This window comes from Anguilla rostrata, chromosome 19, assembly GCF_018555375.3.
Source record: "Anguilla rostrata isolate EN2019 chromosome 19, ASM1855537v3, whole genome shotgun sequence".
NCBI classification, from domain to species: Eukaryota; Metazoa; Chordata; class Actinopteri; order Anguilliformes; family Anguillidae; genus Anguilla; species Anguilla rostrata.
Window position 1 is genome coordinate 15,645,629 of NC_057951.1, and position 24,095 is coordinate 15,669,723.

At 48.1% G+C, this 24,095-nt stretch overlaps 2 protein-coding genes across 10 annotated transcripts in view; one reads left to right on the plus strand and one right to left on the minus strand.

Moving 5' to 3' along the window:
* LOC135245912 (coiled-coil domain-containing protein 136-like) overlaps positions 1-23,390 on the plus strand; it is a 31,467-nt gene extending 8,077 nt beyond the window's left edge. For 2 of the 4 annotated variants that reach the window (XM_064319298.1, XM_064319297.1), the window contains exons 3-9: positions 9,421-9,729; positions 10,944-11,018; positions 13,124-13,426; positions 14,807-14,924; positions 15,283-15,571; positions 16,258-16,392; positions 18,837-23,390. In XM_064319298.1, coding sequence (XP_064175368.1) covers positions 9,421-9,729; positions 10,944-11,018; positions 13,124-13,426; positions 14,807-14,924; positions 15,283-15,571; positions 16,258-16,392; positions 18,837-18,941 — 1,334 coding nt within the window. In that variant the 3' untranslated portion in view covers positions 18,942-23,390. The remainder of the gene's footprint in view (positions 1-9,420; positions 9,730-10,943; positions 11,019-13,123; positions 13,427-14,806; positions 14,925-15,282; positions 15,572-16,257; positions 16,393-18,836) is intronic. The other 2 variants (XM_064319300.1, XM_064319299.1) reach the window with 2 other exon arrangements.
* Positions 1-24,095, minus strand: part of LOC135245909 (glutamate receptor-interacting protein 1-like) — a 402,070-nt gene that overhangs the window by 73,888 nt on the left and 304,087 nt on the right. The window lies entirely within an intron of this gene.

Consider the following 24,095-nt stretch of genomic DNA (forward strand, 5'->3'; position numbering starts at 1 on the left):
TCCCTCTCTCTTCCTCTTCTTCTCCCTGATGCTGCCTCCTCTTCTGTCTTTGGCTCTTCCCCCCTGATCCACCCACCCCATTTACCCTCCCTCTCCCCCTTCCCCTGACCTGAGTTTGTTGTCTGCCACTTCCTGAAAGCCCACTGTGTGTCATCCCTGTTTCCACGGAGACAAACTGCAGGTTACTGTACTGTTATAGCCGGAGAGAGTGTGGCTTGCAGGTCGGAGGTCATGGGTCACAGGTCACGTGGATGTCAGAGCTCACAGAGAGGGAAGGAAGCTGGAGTGATGTTTTGTTGTGGTGAAGGAAGTTCCTGTGACAGATCAGTGCAGAGTGCTTGAACTGTTTCCGCCTTGCAGGCTAAAGATAGCCTCCTGTCCCTGGAGTAGACTGTGCACACAGTAGCTTTGCACATCACACAGATGCTTTGTCTAATAGGAGTGAACAACTCTATTAAATTCAATTACTGATGACCCACTTTCTTGGCAGAAAGTGAGAGCAAACTAAAAAGATTCCAGTGCAATATGGAGGATCACTGTGGTGACAGGGCTCAGTGTAGTATTAATGCAGTGTGAGTGATCGTTGTTTACGGTTAGAATTTTGTGAACTTGCACATGGTGCAGGTTTTTTTGAACCACGTTCTGCAGAAAGATTGACTTAGACCAGCATGCCAAAACATCATCCCTGAGAGACATCCTACTGCAGGTTTCACCTGTAGAGAGTCACCTGGAGGCAGACTCTCCAACTGACTCTCCCCAGAGTCCTACAGAGAGATGGGCACACCCACAGGAAGCATAAGGACACAGACAGAGCACTGATTGGCTAAAGGAAGTGTAAAGACACAGACAGAGCACTGACTGGCCACTGGAAGCGTAAGGGCACAGACCGCGTATTGATTGGCTGAAAGAAGCTTAAGGACACAGACAGAGCACTGGCAGGAGAAGAGGGTTTTGTCTCCATGGCAATTGAGCAAGCACCTTGAGCCACCTGAGCAGTGAGATGGAGGAGGAGAGGCACACACGCACTCCTGCAGTGCTACAGAGTTCAGGCACGTACTGAGCGCACATGCATGGAATGAGGTCATTGTGCTGCAGCGTTGGTCTGAACCGTGAAGAGCTGGCTGGGCTCTCCCTGAGGAAAGGGGAAAAATTCACAGATGCCTCAAAACGGGTTCATTTGGATATGATCACGCGTGACAGTATCACTGACCTACTTCTCCTGGCATTTATATTTTCTCTCTCTCTCTTTCTCTCTTTCTCTATCTCTATTTTGCTCTCTCTCAGTTGTTATTTTTGGTAAAAGGATATCAGGCTGTTATTTGTCTGTTTCAAATTTTATGTCCACCCCTGTGGGTGCTGTAATTCGCTTGGTACCATCTTGTTCTATTTTAGTGTATTTTGACACCTTCTTTAATACCCATATTGCAGTTTCTGTCTGCATACCAGCGGTGTCTTCTGTTGTGTGCAGTAGGGAAAGAAAAAGCATTAAATCAAGTTTAGGTCTCTTTTAACGGCCTCAGTGAAATTCAGCGCGTAGAAAAGCGGTCGTGTTTCTCCTCCTGAGGCTCCAGTGCCGCATTGAAACCTGCACTGTTCGGTGCTGCTCAGAGCAGCTAGCAAAACAAAAGCCTGCTCCACGGTTGCTAGGTTACGCCTCAAAATCTGTCGGTTGGGGTTGGTCACAGTATGCGCAGGTCGTCGTATCTGTGCAGATTTTCGATGTGATGTCTGTGGCACAGTGCTGTGCACCCCCACTGGGCACATTATGTGGCTGGACGTGCACTGTTTGAATGAGCATGGCTGATCTGAGGAGCAGCTAGTAAACATCGGTGTGATGGATGGTCAGTGTATAATCAGCATCAGTGTGGTAGATCTTCAGGGTACAATCGGCATGATTGTGGTAGATTTGTGGTCTATAATGAGTAACGGTATAGTGGATATGTGGTGTATAATCAGCGAGGTAGGCCTTCAGTTTGTAGAATGGTGGTTTAGTCTGACGGTCTGCAGGAAGTGCTCTCTCTGGCTCCTGACTGCTGCCGTTTGTGTCCGCCCATTTCCTCACTCGTTCTCAACCCCCCGTCCCGTCGCCGTCTGCTTGCCATCAAAAAATCACGAGCCGCGTCTCCGGGTCCCTGATCTCAGACAGAGAGCCTTCTGTGACATCATCAGGACGTGACCTTCTGCAGTGTGGAACGGGGACATTATTCAATCCCGCCGCTCACGGTTTTTTTTGGGGTTTTTTTTTACCCTCTGAAAGATCTCTGAGAGGTTCAGCACGTTCGTAAACCCGACGCCCAAGCACACTCAGGGGGTGTTTTCAAAGGAAAACGTGTCAACAGGAGAAAGAATATTGTAGCAGGTTTCCAAGAAGTGTGTAATTCTGGGAGCTTTCAGCATCAGCCGCTGAGCAAGATTGCTGACGTCTCACACCTACAGGCTGGTGGAAATGCACCAAGCCAAGAATACTACAGGAATGCAGAATATCACAGCAAAATATGTAGGGTCAATTTCAGTGTACTTAGCTGGAATTTAAACCTCTAGACCACAAAGTGCATTACCGCTGGATCGGCTATCCAAATCTGTGACATAATGATTAGTTGTTCCAGTTGTAATGCAGTTCTTTGGTCTGAGGTTTAAACTCCAGCTATGCGGGCTGCCCAACCCCGTTCCTGGAGATCTACCATCCTGTAGGTTTTCACTCCAACCCCGGCAAAGCACACCTCATTCAGCAGCTAGAGATCTCACTGAGCTGCTAATGAGGAGAATGAGCTGTGCCAAGTTTGGGTTGAAATGAAATCCTGCATGACGGTAGATCTATCTTAGAGTCTCCAGCCATACACAGCAGGCCTTTCATAATCCCAGCAGCAGGGGGCGCTGCAGCTTGTCCCAAGGACATGTGGCTCTGAACAGCCAGTGTCTGGGGAGGGAGGCCGAATAATAATTACTGCTGCTGTTTCATTGGCTGGGGAGACAGAACCACCTCGGCGGACCAATCCAGGGACATTCTATTCTATATCATAGAATATAGAACATAAAATATAATATTCATACAGTTAAATGTGTGTGCGTGCGCGCGTGTGAGGGGCCAACAGTCATGGGCTCTGAATCATCCAACCTAATGAGGCTCTATGCTTTCACCTCAGACTTTGATTGATGTTTGTTTTTATAGATCTATTTCTGCACTCGATCTCCAGTTTCCTCACTCTTTCAGCACCCAGAGAGAGAGAGAGAGAGAGCAAAAGAGAGAGAGCGAGAGAGAGACCCCTGTCATATATCGTCAGTGTCTGATAAACAGATCTGGACTCCATTCATCTGCCTGTCCAGGCTCTGTCTCATTCTCTTACTGTCTGCACTTGTCTTTTTCATCCTTTCTTCCTCTCTCTCATTCTATAGAGCCTGTGAGTTCTCCTCTTCCTCTGTCACGCTCTTCAAATCTCTCTTAATCTTAATTTTTCACAGTTCAGGTCAGTTCAAATAATTTCTGCTGGCTGGATAATGAGCGGAATTCTGTTGCCAAGTGATTTTTAAAAGGCCGAATGTTCTGAGTCGCTGGTTTTGAAAGTAAATTATACTGACTTTAAACATCCATCCCTTTAATTACCTGAAATGAACACAAATGTGTGAACAGTGTAAATTTGAATCATGTGTGTGTGCACGTGCGTGCGAGTGTGGGTTTGTGTGTATGTGTGTGCGCGTACGTACGTGTGTGCCAGTGCGTATGTGAGATATGGTGGCAGCGTGTCAGCAGTGACAGACGCTGTGACACACTGTTCTCTGTCTCATAGTGACCGGAGAGACAGGCTGTGCTCTGTGTACAAAGCCAGTGCCGCGTTTTACACTGTTACCTGCTGGGCTTGCTTTGGTGAGGCCAGGGGGCGGGGCTGGGGGCGGGGGGGGTCGGGGCGGCGGGGTGGGGCAGCGTGGGCCAGTCGGTGGGCTGGGGCTGGCCAGGGGGTGGGGTCAGGGTGGTGGTGTCAGGGGCAGGACCAGAGGCAGCATAGTCAATAATTGTTTAAATAATAAAACTCGTGCTTCTACTAATAATAATCATGCTAATCACAAGCATTAAACAGGAGCAATATAAGACAGCATCTGGTTGGGCCGGTTGGGCCCTATACGTGGTCAGTCAGGTGATGTCATTAGCTGAGTGCCTAGCTGACAGATACACCTGCACAGGTGAGTCACTCTGAGTTAAGCAGGAAAGGCTTTCTTGGACGTGATTGACTAGAGGCATGAAGCTCAGTGGAGGGGTGACTGTGTTTAGTGTAGTATCCTGGGGAATTAGAGGGCTTTTAATAAAGACGCAGGGCTTCATAGGGCTCTGGCTCATCGCTTGCTTTGTACACAAAGCTTTTGGCAGGAGGCACAAGGCGACCTACAAACTGAATTTTAAAACGCACACGCAGAGGTTTCCGTTTGGAATGCCTCAGATATACGGAATAAATAACTCTGCCGTGCTCTTAAAATAAACTAAAAATAAAACAAACTTCCTCGGCCTCCTTGCCTGCCCCTCTGCCACGTTCCCCATAAGGGAACTGGATCCTACAGAAGGGAAATGCATTTCTTTTTTACTTTTCACTGGAGTGTGTATCTGTTTACAGCTTGCAGCTGCTCACAGCTTTGCTAATTGTCGCCCCGGTAACCCGTCGCTCTGCGGAGAGCGAGCGGCGGCGCCCTGCGGCGGGCCGTGATTCGGTCTGACGAGGCCTCCTGTCGGAGCGTGAGCGTCCTGCTGGGCGGAGCTCTCAAAATGGATGCGGGGGTGTGTCTGTGGGCTTGTGGGCCGGGCTCGATCCAGCCTGCCGCGCTGTGTCGCTGGGGGGGGGCGTGGGAAGGGTGTGAGGCGCTGACCCTGGATATTGATCTGCAGCGCAGTGTTAAATGGGTCCTTGCGGGGGGGCGGGGGGCGGGGCAGCTGGTCATTACGGCTTCCTCAGCGCGTGTGAAGGGCTGTAATCTCGCTCTGGCGGCTCGTAACGCCCGGGACAGCGCATTCCGTCGCCGCGGAAACGTCGTTCCGAGCCGGTCCGCCGGAATCCCGCGCGAAACGAAGAGGAGGATGTGGCGGGATGACCGCGGCGCCCGGGCGGTCATTATTGACCCGGGCGGTCATTAGTGACCCGGGCGGTCATTACTGACCCGGGCGATTGTAAACGGCTTTTTAACAGCCCCTCTGAAGACCCCGCAGGGAGCCAGTGGGAGGAATATAATGCCCCTTCATCTGCTCAGCGGGGCGTTTTACTGGGGGAAAAATATGAGGCTGCAATTATAATGGGAGAAATGAGCACCGCTGATGGAAGTGTGTGTGTGTGCGTGTGCATGTGTGTACATGTGCACATGCTTGTTCCTGTGTGTGCATGTACTTGTGTTTGTGTGAACGTGTCTGTGTGTGCATACGTGTGCATGGATTTGTCTTTACATGTGTCTGTGAGTGTGATTGTGAGTGTGAGAGTGTGTGTGCGTGCATGAGTGTGTGTGGCCATGTTAACAGATGTGTGATTTTAATCCAGTGCACTATTAAACAGACTGAGCCAGGTTGAGAGAGGAGAGCCACATCTCCATCACCACGACAACCTGCGTTATGGACAGAGAGCACAGAGACTGCTTCCACACGCACAGAGTCTGTGCACCTCACAGCCAGTGCATCTCAGATCAGGAAGGGGTCATCTGTCTATGGGATGGCCTTCGCTCTGAGCTGCCTCACAGGAAGGCCTTGGTTTCCATGGCGTTGCTGCATCAGAGTTCCGTACAGTTAGACTGACAGCCGTTCCTCAGCATCAGTACCGAAGCGTGCGAAGGCGAGTCCTGTCTTGACGACCTTGTTTGTGACGCACCGGCGACGTGCACACGCACACAGATGTGACGCAGGTCCCGAAGCCACACAGTGGGGGGGGCGGGGTAGGTTCCGGGTCTTGTTGCCTGGCAACCCCCACAGCGCCAGCAGAGCCAGCCGCGACCCATCGCCGTGTTCCGCCGCATCCGGTCGACTCGGATTGCGGTTTATGAACCGAATGGAGTGTGACTAATCTCAGCTGTTGCCGTGACGACCCGTGATAATGACCCTCGTTCGCAGAGACGGCGCCGCTGCTTTCACTGCAGTATGAAAGCGGAACCGTTCCGCTGTCCGCTGGTTCCTGAAGCTCCCGTTCCCCGCCGGCGCTTGGTGCCGCGACCGTGTAATGAGCCCGATCAGGACAGACGGACGGACTCTGAGAGAGGCACTTCCCCCGCCTGCTCGTAATTAACTCTCCATCCTTCACCCTGACGCTCTGACCTAGCCGTGCTCTACACTCAGCTAAGCGCAGACGCCAGCATCACCTGAGCCAGAGCCATTACATCACCGGGCCCGCCGAATACCCTCAGTTACCCGAGGAGATGGTATAATTACTGTCAGGTGGGGTTAATTCCGGTTAAATGAATCATCGCAGCCGTGGTGTGATGTGATTATTTTTTAATAATACTCCAGATTTAATTCAGACAGAAAATGGAAATGTGTGACGCATTCATGCTCAGTTTTCAGCTGCTGGCGCACGGTGTGGAGTAAACAAACAGACTCTATTACACAGACGCTGACAGAGCCTTGATCTCAGGGTGACTGAGTGAATGAGCGGCATTGTGTTACTATGCAGCTGGAGGGCTCATCATGAAAGCGATAGAAGAAAGCCCTAATTATCTGCCAACCAATCAGAGCCTGCTACTTACAGAACAGCTTCTGCTACAGTGGTACAATGACTACACCTACTACTATATTACTGCTACAACCACCACTAGTACACCTACCAACATCGCTGCTACTACTGAGACAACTACTACCACTGCTTTTACTACTACTAGTGCTATTTCTCTCTCATTTACTACTCTCAACTTACTACTATTACACAATTAAATGTCCAGTGTTAATTCAACTCTTGACAGATAACATTCGGTCCCACTCTGCAATGTTAACACTGTAAGAGTTGAAGTAACACTGGACATTTTTCTGGGTACTACTACTATTAATCATAACAATAATACTAATAATAACAATGTGAAATCATTGATTGACCACACTGATAACAGCAGAAATGCAGGCATTGTGGACTGTGTGCTTGTGGGTGTGCTGTGTAATGTAGGATCCCCCCAGTCCCAGGCCCTGGCCCTGTGTCAGAGAGGATTACTGTGGCCGGGGGGCGGTGGGGTGCGACGGGGGGGGTGGGGGGCTGAGACGGGACCGGTCGTGCTGCGGGGGAATTGGAGAGCGGGGCTGTTTGGTTTGGGGGGGTTGCGGAGGGCACACCTGTCCGTGCCGCTCGGCGGTGTTCAGTGACAGAATGAGGGAGGCACTGAAACGCTGGGGCGGGAGGCTCTCTGTGAAGTTCTGACACGCGGCAGTGAGCCGCGCAGAATGACCTTCACAGCAGGAGCACACACACGCCCGTTACACACGCCCGTCACACACGCCCGTTACACACGCCCCTTACACACGCCCGTTACACACGCCCGTTACACACGCCCGTCACACACGTCCGTCACACACGCCCGTTAAGCACACGCCCGTCACACACGCCCGTACACACGCCACGTTACACACGCCCGTCACACAGCCCTCACACGCCCTTACACACGCCCCTTACACACGCCCGTCACACACGCCCCTTACACACGCCCGTTACACACGCCCGTTACACACGCCCGTTACACACGCCCGTTACACACGCCCGTTAAATCAGATTTAATGTGAAAACTCTGCCCTGTTCCGACGGAGCAGGAGGACCTGACGTGACAGGTTTCTACGCTGCGAGGGTCTCAGTAATCTTAATCTGTGTGTGCACTGCACTGTGACCTCAGATTTAACTGATTTAACTGTCATTAACTGTCATTCTGTCCACCCCCCGTCCTTCCTCATGGCCTGTCTTGGTCTTCCTGCTTTGTTCAGTCATCATTTTTACTTCGTCGAGCACAGAATGTGTCAGGTGACCTCTCCCTTCTTTTTGTGCTTCTTCGCCTCCAAATAAGAGTTTTCAGCTCAATTCAATTCAGTTCAATTCAAGTTGCTTTATTGGCATGACATACAAATGTAATTATTGCCAAAGCATACATATAAATAACATGTAGAATAATAATAATAATAATATATAATAATGATTTTATGTATATACAGTATGTTTTTCATTCACCGAGAGTGGTAGAGAGAAAGAGGGGGCTGTATTTGGATCTCCTCTGTCTGGGCCAGAATGCTCCCGGTGGGGAATGGATGCAGCAGGTGGAGAGATGGGAGGCCTCTCCACAGGAGGTGGACCAGGGGATATCGCCAACAGATAAGATTATAAAACCAGCTCATTTATATTTGCTCTTTTGCTTGGGTTCTCAAACTCTGTCCTGGGGGTGTGCTGGTTTTAATTTCAACCACAATCACAGTCCCTCCCTAAACTCTAACAAGCCCTTAATTGTTTATTAAATGTAGACTCTTTTTAATGTTTGTAAATGTGCCAAAAGGTTCCTGTAGAAAGTGGTGGAGTAACAGACAGCTAGAATAAGTGAGGTTCAAATGTTTGCACCTGGCCACTGATACTAATGAGTCACACCTGCAAGCAATCAAGAGAGCTGGCCAACATTCTGAAAGAGCTCTCTCTCCCTCTCACTCAAATTCACACAGTGAATTAAATATTATTTTTTGGTGTTGTAACCTTGAATATGTCCAGCTCAAAGAGGCAGCGTTTGCATGCCCACAGAATGGAATTAATATTAATATTTAACACAGTTATCACAGAATCATATAATGGCTGAATTAAATGTATGAATTAAATGTGTACAGTACATACTGGTTCTGGTCTGCTGTCCCTAAGAGAGTAGTACCAGTGGCTGCCACACGGGGGGGCACTTGACTACAGTGCAGAGGCAGACGGCGGTTTCGGACTTGGTTTCTGTGGTTGTGCAGTGATTGTGAGAGGGAGTGATGACAGCCAAAGGACAGCGGGCAGCAGGTGAAAATTTGGGGGGGACAGGGAGTGGGGGGGGGCTTGCTGATGACAGGCCAGCTCTCAGACACGTGGACAGATTCAGTCAAACTGCACAGCTTCTCTACTGCGGCTCGCTGGGGAAGAGTGTGTAATAATTAACCACAGAACTCTCCTGAGAGAAGAGGGCTGTCCTCTCATAAGCCACTGACATGCACTGCCAGTTACCGTGCAAGGGAGGCAGGCCTGAGAAGAGTTTCATTTTTATGGATTTGCACTTGAGCTGTTCTGGTCCTGGTCTACAATGCCATGACATTTGGCCCAGGGCAGTGACAATGACAATCTCTCAAATCCAAATGCAAATTCAAATGCTTTATTGCAGGAGTTTCAAACTAATAGTGGCATGATCACACATATTATAGCAAAAGCAATAATTTGATATTTTCTATGTTCTATGAATGGTCTCTCTCTCTCTCCTTTCTAGATGATTCCACTGATCTTAAACTAGATGATCCAGACATGGAGGAGCAGCTAACAACTGAAGAGAAGGAGGTGCTGGAGGAAAAAGATGGGAAGGAGGTGGAGGCCCCTGATGGGGAGAAGGAGCAGGAGGAAAGAGCAAAGGAGGACAAAGCAGAGGAAGGGCAGGAGGAGGAAGAGGAGGACATGGACCCGCTCACGGAGGAGCAGGATCTGGAGGAGCTGAGGTCCCAGGTTCTGCAGCTGCTCCTGGAGTTGGGGGAGGCCAGGGAGGTGTCCCAGAAGCACGAGGAGGGAGTCCGTGAGCTGAGGGGTGAGCCGGACACGCCCCTGCCCCAAATTCAGCCCCCAGCTGACCTGTCTGCTTAAAGAAACGCGTATAAAAGCATCTGATGTAGGCCTAGAGCGCCCTGGAAATGGGTCAGAGGATGGACAGGGAAAATAGCTACCCAGCATCCTTTGTTCTGAGCGTGCTCAGTGGGCAGGAATGCAGACCTAGCTGCATCTGACAGCTGTGAGGACAGGGGGTCCTCACCGAGCGTTCGCACTGAACATGCCCAGCTGTCCGGGGGCTGGACAACTGGCCTGTCTGCTGTTGCGGTCATTAGAACTGAGTCAGACGCATGCATGTGCACACGGGCACATACACAGACATACACAACACACATGCACGCACAGACACACACACAGACACACATAACACGCATGCACACAGACACACAGACATACACAACACACATGCACGCACAGACACACACACAGACACACATAACACGCATGCACACAGACACACAGACATACATAACACACATGCACGCACAGACACACACACAGACATACATAACACACATGCACACACAGACACACAGACATACATAACACACATGCACACACAGACACACATAACACACATGCACACACACAACACGCATGCACGCACAGACACACATAACACACATGCACACACAGACACCCACAACACGCATGCACACACAGACACACATAACGCATGCACACACATAACTCATGACGCCTGCACCCGCACGCATATCTGAAATTATATTTTTAGATGTACTGAGGCTGCCAGACTTAAAGGTCCAAGATTGTTGCGAAGCCTTTGTTGGGGGTGAATACTGAATTTGTGCACGGGCGTTTCTGGTGTTCTGAGAATACGTCTCGCCAATGAAATTGGTTACCCAGAAGAAATATAAATGCAGACGAACAGAGAGCATTTAAGATATCCTAAAGTAATGAAAACCCGCTCAATGACCCAACACTCATTTGGACTGAACGTGCAGAGGCTCAACAAACCCTGCAGGTACAGCCAGGTGAAACTAATAAATTAATGTTAATATACTGTATATGCGCCTTTTCTCTTCTCCTCCCTCCCCCTCTCTTCCCACATCTCTCTCTCTCTTCCCACCTCTCTCTCTCTTTATCCCTCTCCCCCTCTTTCCCTCTATCTATCTATCTCTCTCTCTCTCTCTCTCTCTCTCCCTCTCCCCCCCTTCCTCCCTCCCTCCCCAGGTCTGCTGGAGGACGAGCGTCTAGCCAGCGCTCACCAGGCAGAGAGCTTCACTCGGCAGATCCAGAGGCTGCAGGGTACTGTATCTGAGCATCACCCCCCACTGCAGTGCACACAACCTGTATATCAACCCCACTGCAGTACACACAACCTGTATATCAGCCCCACTGCAGTACACACAACCTGTATATCAGCCCCACTGCAGTACACACAACCTGTATATCAGCCCCACTGCAGTACACACAACCTGTATATCAGCCCCACTGCAGTACACACAACCTGTATATCAGCCCCACTGCAGTACACACAACCTGTATATCAGCCCCACTGCAGTACACACAACCTGTATATCAGCCCCACTGCAGTACACACAACCTGTATATCACCTCCACTGCAGTACACACAACCTGTATATCAGCCCCACTGCAGTACACACAACCTGTATATCACCCCCCACTGCAGTACACACAACCTGTATATCAGCCTCACTGCAGTACACACAACCTGTATATCAGCACCACTGCAGTACACACAACCTGTATATCAGCCTCACTGCAGTACACACAACCTGTATATCAGCCCCACTGCAGTACACACAGCCTGTATATCAGCCCCACTACAGTACACACAACCTGTATATCAGCCTCACTGCAGTACACACAGCCTGTATATCACCTCCACTGCAGTACACACAACCTGTATATCAGCCTCACTGCAGTACACACAGCCTGTATATCACCTCCACTGCAGTACACACATCCTGTATATCAGCCTCACTGCAGTACACACAGCCTATACTGTATTCAGCAGCGCTGAACTTTGACCGCTCCACATTCATTTATATCTGTGCTCAGCTGCAACTATGTACAACACACACCATCTATAACTATAACATTCATATCTCCAATAAACCGTGACCTCTTTACGCCGTTTATATATCGCTGTTAAACCTTAAGCGCTCCACCTCCATTTATACCTCCGCTGAGCCGGGACCATTATGTGCCATATAAATTCCTTCTGGGCCTTAACTGTGCTGCACTATTTATATCTCTGTGGGTAGCGCAACCATGGCTACCCACAACGTTTATATCTCATCTCCGCTATGACCACTGTGGTCCGCTATATCGCTCCTGCACCACCGCTATGACTTATCAATCTTAATAAAGCGTACGGACACAGTATTACTGTCCTTTCCTGCTGAGCCGAGACCGAGTAGAGATTAATGTGATTAATGAAGGTATCCTCTACAGCTACAGCTGCGAGATTAGCTCATGTGCCCAAAAACTGCTGTCAGCCTTCTTTAAATATATTACCGTGCCAATATCCAGTCCCGTAGAAATCATCATGCTTGTGCTAAAATCATTTTGATTAAAGGTAGTTAACTCTCCACTACATTAAAATAGTTCAAACTTTTAATCGAATGACTAGTTTTAATATTCTATCCCGACATCCTGAACTTTGGAAAAAATATTTGACTTGAGCCAGTCTTGGTGGCATAAATGTCAGTTTTGTGAGACAGTTTCTATTAAAGTGGAATAGAGAGTCAGGGGTACGAAAGGAACAGAGCGTCCCTCTCCCAAAATAAGAGGCCATCAATGATGACCCCTGACGCATTGGGTCTGGCTGGGGCGGAGGCGGGGGTGGGGGTGGGGGGGTTATTAAACGGGACATTTGTCTTATGAATTGGGGGGTGCGCACATGCGAAGGCCCTGCGTCCCATCTGCACTCTAATTAATGAGGGGGGGAGAGGGGCCCTGGAGGGGTGCGGCCGGATAACACCCCGGTCATGACTGCTCCCGGGATGACATAAGGAAGCTGCGATGCGATTGGCCACATCGCATTGAGAATGGGACGAAGCCGCTGGTGTTATGCTGCTTGACGTATGACGTTTGATCACATTCTGATCACAAGGTCGTTCTGGGGTCATCTGTGATGCTTCTGGTGTAAGCGGGGGGCAGATTGTAACAGAATGGCTGCCATGTTCTCACACGCAGGCCTTTCGTTTTCCTGGATATGTTCAGAAAAACATTGCGCAAAATGGCTGCTGGGCGCGCCAAACTGAAAGCAGGCTGATCTGATTGGCTGATAACAATGCGGGGGGCAAGGTTTTAAAGCGTTGATGTGATTTGTACATTAGGGGGGGTGATGTATAATTAGGTCTGATTGACCCCCCCCCCCCCAGCCCAGCTGCGCTCGGTGCAGGAGGAGATGGTCAGCCTTCAGGAGGAGAAGGAGAGCGAGCTGGCGGAGGCGCAGGAGGAGCTGCGGGAGGCGCAGGAGGAGGTGCTGGAGCTGCAGCAGGCGGCGGAGGAGGCGGCGGCGGAGCGGGAGAACGACATCGCCAGCCTGCAGGAGGAGCTGTGCCGCCTGCGGGCCGAGCTGCAGCGCCTGCACGCCGCCACGCAGGAGTACGAGCTGGAGATCACCACGCTGCGCGCCGAGCTCGCCATGAAGAGCCAGCGGAGGGAGGAGGAGCGGCGCGAGGGTGAGCCACTAAAACAGCATTTACCCCCTACTATACCAGCATTTACCCCCTACTATACCTGCATTTACCCCCTACTATACCTGCATTTACCCCCTACTATACCTGCATTTACCCCCTCCTATACCAGCATTTACCCCCTACTATACCTGCATTTACCCCCTACTATACCTGCATTTACCCCCTACTATACCTGCATGTACCCCCTACTATACCTGCATTTACCCCCTACTATACCTGCATTTACCCCCTCCTATACCTGCATTTACCCCCTCCTATACCTGCATTTACCCCCTACTATACCTGCATTTACCCCCTACTATACCTGCATTTACCCCCTACTATACCAGCATTTACCCCCTAATATACCAGCATTTACCCCCTACTATACCTGCATTTACCCCCTACTATACCTGCATTTACCCCCTACTATACCAGCATTTACCCCCTACTATACCTGCAATTACCCCCTACTATACCAGCATTTACCCCCTCCTATACCTGCATTTACCCTCACCTATACCAGCATTTACCCCCTCCTATACCTGCATTTACCCCCTACTATACCTGCATTTACCCTCATCTATACCTGCATTTACCCCCTACTATACCAGCATTTACCCCCTACTATACCTGCATTTACCCCCTCCTATATGAGACGGATCTTATGGTTCAGCTGCAGGGTCTTATGAGACGGATCTTATGGTTCAGATGCAGGGTCCCTGTAAGGTTGTTTATGAAGAGGCACAGTTCTGTTTCCACCCTTCCTGACATCACTCCTGCAGTATGTGTACTTGCTGTGCTCCCAGCTGGAGAGGGCTGGACCGGGGCGATGTGTTTCAGATGCCGGCGAGATTATGTATCTTGGCGGGAGCGTTGGGGAGCGGCGCTGGATGGACGGGTCGGGGGGGTGGACGCGTGTGCAGAGATAGATCAGGATTCATACGGAATAGATAGGATGGTTTATCGGGCCAGAGGAACCAGCTGTGTGTGAAAATAGCCGCATGGTTAACTTTCACTCACATGGCCCTGGCTGCTCTTTGATGCACTTTATTTTTATAGAATAGTCATGAAAGGACACACACAGAGGCACACACACACAAACATACACACACCCACACACACACACACCCACAAGCACTCAAGAAATGGCTGTCTGAGTTTCATGTGGAATTGATTTTTAACAGGAACAGAGATCCTTGCACCCTGGAACATGTCTACATGTGTTTGGCTGGTCAGGTGACATGGGTCTGTAACTGTTCATGTGTCTCTCCCATGTGTGTCCTGGGTCAGGTGATGTGGGTCTCTCTCTCCTGTGTGTCCTGGGTCATGTGACATGGGTCTGTACCTGCTCGTGTCTCTCCCTTGTGTTTCCTCGGTCAGGTGACGTGGGTCTGCTGAAGGAAGAGTGTCGCGCTCTGAGGGAGGAATGCAAGGTCCTGAAGGACGGAAACAGGAAGTTGTCAGAGAAACTGCAGCAGCTGCAGCTCCAGAGGGCGGGGTGAGAGGCCAAGCTGTCCGTCTGTCAGTCCGTCAACATGTCTGTTAGCCTATCAGCTTGTCTGTCAGTTCATAATCCCTACTCTGTGAATGCAGTAAACCAGCACTGCTTGACTCCAAGTCCTGCGGGCCGCAGTGTCTGCAGGCATTTTCTCCAACCATGCACTACACCACCCGATTTCACTACTAATCATTTTATCTGCTTGGTTCAGGAAGTGAGCTCATTAGTGAGATCAGATTGTGACTTGTGTAGTGCAGGACCTGGAGTTGAGTAGCCCTGCAGTATACAATGTTCGACTGATGGGAAAGACCTCCCTCCTCTCCTCCTGTCCTCTCCTCCTCTCCTCCCTCCCCCACAGCTCCAGCGACGCGTACCTGGCGGTGACGGAGGACGACGCGGCGGCGGACGAGAAGGCAGAGGAGGGCGCGGCCGAGGAGAAGCCCGCGGAGGCCGACAGCTACATCAGCGTGGCCACGCCCACAACCAGGACCAACTGCCGCCTGGTGGACGCCTCCATCCAGAAGAACATCTCCTTCGAGGGCAAGCCCCTCACCCCCACCGGCGGGGCCGGGGGCTTCGGCGAGATCTTCTCCCTGCGGGACCAGCTCAAGCAGGCCGAGGCCCGAGCCGACGAGGTCCAGAAGGCGGTGTGTGCAGCCCGAATAGTTTCCGGAATCTTCCTTCTGTAAACGATGCCGGTGCAACGGCAGTGTCAGCGCCGGCTGTGGAGTAGCACACCTGTGATCGCTCTCTTCTTCCTGTCTCACTCAGATTCATATTAAAAAATGAAACATTAGTCACACATGGGTATAGCTTTGCCAAAGCAGTCATTTACATCAGGCATCTTTCACTTTCACCCTGTCTGTCCCCTCCTCTCTCATTCTCTCTTTCACCATCTCCCTCCCCCTCTCTCACTCTTTCTTTCACCATCTCCCACCCCCTCTCTCACTCTTTCTTTCACCATCTCCCTCCCCCTCTCTCACTCTTTCTTTCACCATCTCCCTCCCCCTCTCTCACTCTTTCTTTCACCATCTCCCTTCCCCCTATCTCCTCTTTGCTTTAATAAGTTAAGAACTAACCTGGGATTGTTTGGTAAGGGAGGGCCATAGAGGAGGCTGTTTGTCCAGAGATTGTGGAGGAGACCTGGGGACACTTAAGAAGGCCACTGTTTATGTTCCTCAGTGTTAAGATATATTATAAGAGACGACATATTTCCTGTTTTCTTTTTGTATTTCACGTCTGGTGTGGACATTTTTTTGCATCTAGTGGATATTTAAATAATTTTAACTGTCAACTCTCTCTCTCTCCCTCTCCCTCTCCCCCCCTCCCGCAGTGTGAGGGCTTGAAGGTGGAGCTGTCGGAGATGCAGGCCCTGTACGACAGCAGTCAGGGCGAGCGAGCCGAGCTGGAGAGAGAGCTGCAGAGGTGCAAGGAAGAGCTGGACCAGCTGATGGGGGGGAAGGCGCAGGTGAGGAGGGAGGTTGTAGGGGTCATAGTTCAAAGGTCAGGGGATCAGGGTGGTGGGAGTTGAGGAGGGGAGGGTGTTGTTCTCTCTCTCTGCTTCTGAAGAGGTCACCATGGGACACAGAGACACCCAAAACACCTAACCCTGTGTGGGAGGGGGGAGAAGAGGGGGATTATGGGTATTGTTGCATAGCTCTGTTGGAAATGGGAGGGGAGATGGGGGTACTGCACTGCTTGTCCACAGGTGTCAGGTTAAAGCAGACACTGCGGCGATCCCCTGATCTCTCTGGCATCTGGATGTCCTGATGCCCCACCCCAGCGAGGAGAGAGAAGCATCCCAATAATATACAGATCAGCTCCTGCTTCAGGGTGTCGAGTCTGTGGCTCCTGAAGCATGCTGGGAAGGCTGCAGCTGCCACTGCAGGCTTTTTTAATACGTTTGCAGATTTTATCTGTGAGAGCGGCAGGGGTGTTCACAGAGGCAGCCGAACGCTGGCCGTCTCGCTGCGCAGGAACCAGTTAGGCCACATTTTTGGAGGACGCTGTGGAAGAGGCTTCTGACTGGGCTTCCTCAGATGTGCTGGTGCTGCCTCCACGCTGCATGCGCCGCCTCTGTGTTGCCTCTGTGCGTGTCGCCCCCGGCGACGGCGTGTCGCCCCTGCAGCAAGAACGCCAGCGAACTCCGTGTCCGTCTCTCAGTGTCCAACCCTGTGTCCGTCTGTCCATCCGTTGCTTTGCCCTGGCCTGCAGCTTCTGCCCTTCGTTGTCCTCGCTGTCCCTCCTGTCTCACAGGACAGTGTGTGTGCGTCACGTCCAGCTGCACCCCCCCCCCCCACCCCCGGTCTGAACACTGTCACTCTCTTTGACTCAAAAAAGACGTTTCTCCCCAAACCAACTGTTTACACATCTCCCTTCGATTTTCGTTCCGGTTCAATGAAATAGAAGATGTTTCTGATGAAATTCGTGGGGACGTACATCATCATCTGTGTTTCCCGCCCTTTTAGGGTCAGTGCGTCAAGATTATTATACTGCAGTCAGTCCGTTCAGCAGTCTGAAGTGAACGCTCGTTTTTGCGGATCTGTTTGCATTTACGAAATTATGTTGAGATAATAGTCGATTGTCAAATCACAGCAGTAAGGCGCTTCTCCCAAAAAAACCTCAATCTTTGATTCTCATTTCCCATAACCCCTTGCGTCTGTTTTGATTCACTTTATTTCTTGCGTTTCTGTTTTATCACGACAGGTTTCTTTTGGCAGTTTCTGCAAAGGAATGTAATCTTTTCTAGTCAGCACTAACAGCACTGACAGCACTTCACAGAAACCTTATCTGCCTTTCATTTTCATTATAAACAGAGGAAAAATGCACCCTGGCAGGGTAGATTTCTTGGTGCACACTACAGTTTCTGTTGAACAGAAAATTCTATGTTACTGGTTTAGACAGAGGGACACAGAGTAGATAAAGGAACTCCATTGCAACGAGAAATAGTCCTTTGCTAATTGTATATTGCTTCAGGATCTTAAGGCTTTAACAGAAGACCTCATTAAATCCTCACTAACTGAAATAGTGACTGTGAATTAGGAAGGAATACACCAACACCCTCCTGTGTAATTACCAGGCCCTGTTCCCACATTATCAGGATATATATATGTGTGTGAGGACATTTCAGTAGGGCAGGATCCCTGTTCAGTGTGGATTGAGATTGTCCAATGGCAAGATGGAAATCTTGGGCGGGACTTCCCATTGTGACAGGAAGTCAGCATCTCCTATAGGTGGATATGCTTAAGGTGTCGACATTGCAGGCAATCTAGTGCAGATGACGTGTGTCACTGAAGCATTGCATCTTGGGATATCAGGGAGATGTCCCTGGTTAAACGGCAGAAATTTCCATCTTGTCATGTGTGATCTCTGCTGCCGTCCTGTCCCCTGTCTTTCTGTTTGCCCCGCCCTCCCCGGCTTTTCATTGGTTAATTCTGAGGCACCCAGCTCATGTTTATTTATAGATGCTTATATATACTCGTATGAATGTATATATAATATATATTTATGGTTTTACATGTATATCGCAACAATTATCCTTCCTTTGTTCCCATATTGTTCCCAAGATCAAATTCTCAAACAATTTGATGGTTATTCAGTTATTCAATTTCCTATCTATCTATCTATCTATCTATCTGTCTATCTATCTATCTATCATAAATCAGTTTATCCACCCACCATGTCATGCATTTACCTGCCAAAAGACCCAGTCATGTTTTACACATTTATTTATTTGTCTATTTATTTATTTATTTATTCATGTATTACCCTATTTATCTATATCTACCTTTCCATATGTAATTGTCTTTTTTGTCTTTCATTCTCTTTTTGCTTTTTTTATTTCTTTCACCCCCTCCTCCTCCTCCTCCTCGCTCCATCCCCCATCCCCCACAATCCCTTGTTTTTCCTCAGAACTCCACATCTCCGTCTGAGCCCCCTGTTCTCTCCGTCCCCTCCGTAGGAATGATTGTAATTGTGGCCTTGATATGGTGCTGGTGGGCGGAGCTTTCATCCTAGAAGGTACGAGCACGTCATTTCCTTCATCATCCCCGAGGGAGGGGCGAGAGACAGAGTGAGAGAGAGCACAGTTATATGCTACGTTCATTAAATTTTACCTCACATACTTGTTTAACTACACTGCAAATACATAATAATAATAGTAATAATAACTAATGCATTGTAAAGAATAAATGAATAATCCATAAATAATTACAGTTCAGTACAATTTATGTTCATAAACGAGATGGTTTCAGTGTTGTAGCATATTCAGTGTCAAGTGAGCATTGCACTTACAGAACTTTTATTTGTGTAAATAAAGAGTAGGTGATGTGCTCTGAGTGTGCTCTGAGTTTTAGAGTCAGGTCTGGGCTTGAGATTAGGGTGTGAGGACACTGAGGAGTCTTGTTGAGAGTGTGAGACGCGATGCTTTCGGGCTCTTGGTCTGAAGCACTGACAGCCTAACGAAAGAGAAAGGGATGGTCAATAAAACAGCGCAGAAACACTGGGGAGAAATACATTTTAAAAAAGCATTTCACATTGGAGAGATTACATAAGATGGTTCTCCACAACACCGTTGGGAAACCACTGAATCATTCAAGACGCAAACAGTGATGATACAGCACACCTGCACAACTGGAACTTTGGAGGGTGAAGAACATTCTTGTGTTCTCTTCTTTCATGGCCAAGAAGGCACCTTTGTGTATTTTCACATGCACAATTTCTGAAAAATAAAAGAAGTCTTTGTGGTCGTATGTTGTCACTTGGCTCGTCTGGCGACCCTGGGGCCTACGAAGATGACTGTTTGAGCCAAAATGGATGACGCAGCGCCGGATTCAGACCTGCCTTTCAGCACTGCGGAGCGACAAGTGGCGACTGGCAGAGCGCAGGGATTCTCAGAGAAACGCTCATCGCCCTGCTAGCCACCTGCTAACGTGCTAGGCCACAGTGGGCTTAGTGCGGGGGCCTGTTTGCGTAACAAATGAAATGAAGATGTCCTCATATCACGTGCTGTAGGAGAGTGAGCCTCTCTACTGTGCGTGTGTGTGTGTGTGTGTGTGTGTGTGCGTGTGTGTGTGTGTGTGTGTGTGTTCGGTTTGGTGTGTATGTGTGAAGGAAGCCATCAGCAGATATTTTCACTGGGTGTTCTCCAGTATTACATCACCGTTACATCCACTGACACTCCCAGATCCTGCAGGCACCGCACATTTCCCAAATCCCTCTGCTATCAGGAATGAATTACACATTGCACAATGCTGTGTGTGTGCGTGTGCACGTGTGTGTGTGTGTGCGCGTGTGCGCGTGTGCGTGCGCGTGTGTGTGTGCGCATGTACCTGACTGGTGTCTATGTATATGTGTGTAGTGTTGTGTCTTTGTCTCGCTGAAATTGAGGTGGGTTTGAGTCACATGGTGCTTGACCTCTGACCCCCTCCTTTCTGCTGTCTTTAGGTCAGCAAAGGAGACTGGAACCCGGTGCTTGTTGTTGCCGTGGCAGCAGCCATTGTGCTTATCCTCCCCACTTTGTCCAGAGCTCTTTCATGAGCGAGCCTTAACAGTGACCACGCCCTCCCTTGATGATGCCACGCCCCTCTCTGCCCCGTGCTGTGCCACGCCCCTTTTAGCACAGGCCCCGCCCACCACTCCAAAGAGGAGGCCCACACCAGACGTTCCACAGGAAGCGGAAAAGCTGGAAACAGGAAGTAGGAACTGGCAACGGAACACCAGGCTTCCTGTTCACGTGGTTCAGCAAGGAGGTCTACTGAAGCATTCTGGGTTTTAAAAAAAAAGACCAATCAAAAGTGAGACTATTGTTTGTATCTGTGTGATCAGAGGACTGCTGGGCTGTGACAGGGGATGCCTACGGACTGCAGAACCAGTCTGTTTAACTCTGCGTTGACAACACGGAACTCTCCACCTGTTGCCCACGGCGATGGTGTCGGAACTTTGGAGTTACCAGCTGGGTTCCGGCTTCCATGGCGACCATGTTCTCTGACAGAACAGGGCTGTGGTTTAAACAGTGAGAGTTTTTGCTGGCTGTATTTGTCACACGATGACCAGTATATTGGCACTGTATATTTATTTATTCATATACTGGTTGATTTATTTGGCATCATGTAGTACGCTGACTGAAGACGGTGATTCTTTTGTTGCGCTTCAAGGCTGCTCAGAGGGAAGCAGAAGAGTGGAGAGAAAAACAGCTGTAGACAGATCTGTGTGGGGTTCATGGAGAAACGCGTTGTTTTTCAGAACTAATTGCTTGCTTTACATCGTATGAGCATGTTTTTTTTCCTTTGCGTGACGTGAAGTTTGTTTTGACTATCAGACTCCAGTCAGCTGTTCTGCAGACAGCTTTCCTCTTTTTCCTCACTTTCTGTGATTTGAAAATGAAAACTCGATATTTTTACTCGATATTTCAGCGCATGCTCTGTTCAGTTACAGAAAGGAAAAAAGCACATAATACCTGTAGGATATATCCTCCTGAGCTCCGCATGCGTGTCTTCACACAGGTACTTCATATGCGCTATATATTCTGACAAAATGAAATGTTATTTTTATTATTATTTAGCTCACAAAATAATAATTTCCAATGCAGCATAATTCCTTGGAAGTTGTCCAGCAGTGAGTGCACACGTTCCGGGCCGATGGTGTAGGAGAGAAGTGCACTTTTCCAAATGACCTCTTTATGACTACAGTTTTCTTTTAACTCCCTTTTTTCTAAATTAAAAACCGTAATATAATTTTGTTCAGTGGGCTGTACGCCTACAGTTGTAGCAGACTTTAGACACCTCTATTTTTGTAAATTGAGATACTAATGGTGTAATTTTAACCAGCAAACAATCGCAAATGATTTGCTTCTTCAGAGAAACTTGTACAGTGGTTGTTGATGCTTTCTTGTGGTCTACTCTAAGTAGTCTCTGTCTGTTTTGGGAACTTGGCCAAAACCAAAACTCTTCCAAATGAATTGACCCCACAGTTAAACAGATGAAGGATATGTGGAAGAATAGGCGTGTCAGAAGACGCTCGACTCAATGAAATTAGTTTTATGTTTTTACCCAGCGCCCACAGCAGACTGTTTGACACACTAGCAAATAAAGATGTTTGTGAACCATGGTCTCAGATGTTGGATCAGTACAGTACATGTAGCTGTTTAGTACGTTAAAGAAAATTAATATTTATTAGAAAGTGTGAGCAAACCAGACAAGGAGGATTTCGTTAAAATATGTCATTTTCAAAATAAGAAAATACAAACAAAACCTTAAAATTAAAATAGGCATTTATTAAAAATAAAAAAATAAAAAGCACTTGCTTGGGACCCCCTGAGATTCTCTGGGGGACCCCTGCTTCAGAATGCAGTAAAGCAAACCTCAGCTTTTGGGGAAATTAAAAACAATCAGGCACTTGCACTTTTCCGAGAGTAACACACATAATTATCATACAATTTAGTCCTAATACATTGGGAAACAAACAGGCTTTTACTGAATTATAATGTAAAGAAATATAAATAAATATAAAGAAGAAAATATCCTTTCCTAAATGCGTTTACTCTGTGTAAAGGAGAATGTGACTGAGTGATTAGATTGAGCCTACAGACCTCCAGCCGAATTTGATACAGGAGAAAATCACAGCTCAAACAGGCAATAACTCCACCTTGCTCTGACTACTCATGAGCGGTGACTTAAAGGTTTATTTTTGTACCCTTGTTGACCTCTAAACCCCCAAATTTAACAATACAGTGCCTCTGTGGGTGTGGCCACCCCTAATAGGACTGATGTATTTTTGTAAATATGCACATTGTATTTAAAGTGCAGGCATATAGAAGTACTGGCGGTCAGACAGCTAAATGTTGGCGATTTGCCTTTTCATTAACTAGCGATGCTATTTTACTCTACAGAAATAAAAACATATATATGTTTCATTGACCAGTGGGAGGGTATTGATTTGCGGATTCAAGAAACAAGTGTGTATAATAGGTTTTCTTGGACCGCAGTTTAAAGTTACATTTTTTTACTTGTGTGTTTGTTTTTATTTCGTCATGTGTTAGGTTAGTGTTATGCCCTCCCTGTTGGTGATATCTTATGATAACAAAGTGCTTTTCTCTTGGCATGCATTGCAGATGCTCAGCAAGCCTTGATTATGTCATCTGTAGCTGGTGTCTCATGTAATTATTTTTCTAGAACAGTAGCGTGCATGTGATCACATGGAGTCATAATAAGTTTTCACAAAAAAAAAAGCAACTAAACCTGTTAGTGGATGTTAAATGACGTGAAAAGAAATGCTATATTACTAAACCATGTCAGTTTGCTTGCGTGCTCGGTTCTGTATGTCCTTGTGCAGACACAGTAGAGTTTCACACAGTCCAGTGTGTGAGCTGGATGTCGCCTGTATCTCCCTGCAGATTAGAGCCATTATGCAGTGGATCCGCTGTGGCTCTAGTAACATCAATTATGTGAATAAAATGTAAGATATGTGCTACTGTGTTCCAGAAATTATTTATTATTTTTTAAAATGTATTTTTAGGTTAGGACATTGGTTCTTTTTTGATTTTGGACGAGCCAAAAATTTTCTATAGTTGCATGGGTACCTATGACCGTAAAACGATATAGAATATAGGCATATTTTTTTCAGGGAAAACATTTTTTTTATGGCTTCAAACATATTATTTAGCATTTCTACTATTGCATTCACAGTCTTGAATTCGTTTTTCATCAATTTTGAATGAGTAATCAGATGTTTTCAAAGGTTCCTATGGCTTCAATTAGGTTTTAGGGCTCAAATTAGGGTTTACCTAGGGTTAGGGTTATGAAAACGATAAGTCTGAGGGTCGAGGCAAGTTTACGGCTGTGTTCAGCAGGTGAAAGAAAGGTTAGGACATTGGTTCTTTTTTGATTTTGGACAATCCAAAAATTTTGTATATACTAGTATAGGTACCTATGACCATAACAAGATATGGAATATATACATATTTTTTCAGGGAAAACTTTTTTTTTTTTTAAGGCCTCAAATATATTTTTTAGCATCTGTACTATGGAATTCACAGTCTTGAATTAGTTTTTCCACAATTTTGAATGAGTAATCACTTGTTTTCAACAGTTCCTATGGCTTCAATTACGTTTTAGGGCTCAACTTAGGGTTAGGGTTATGAAAACGATAAGTCTGAGGGTCGAGGCAAGTTTA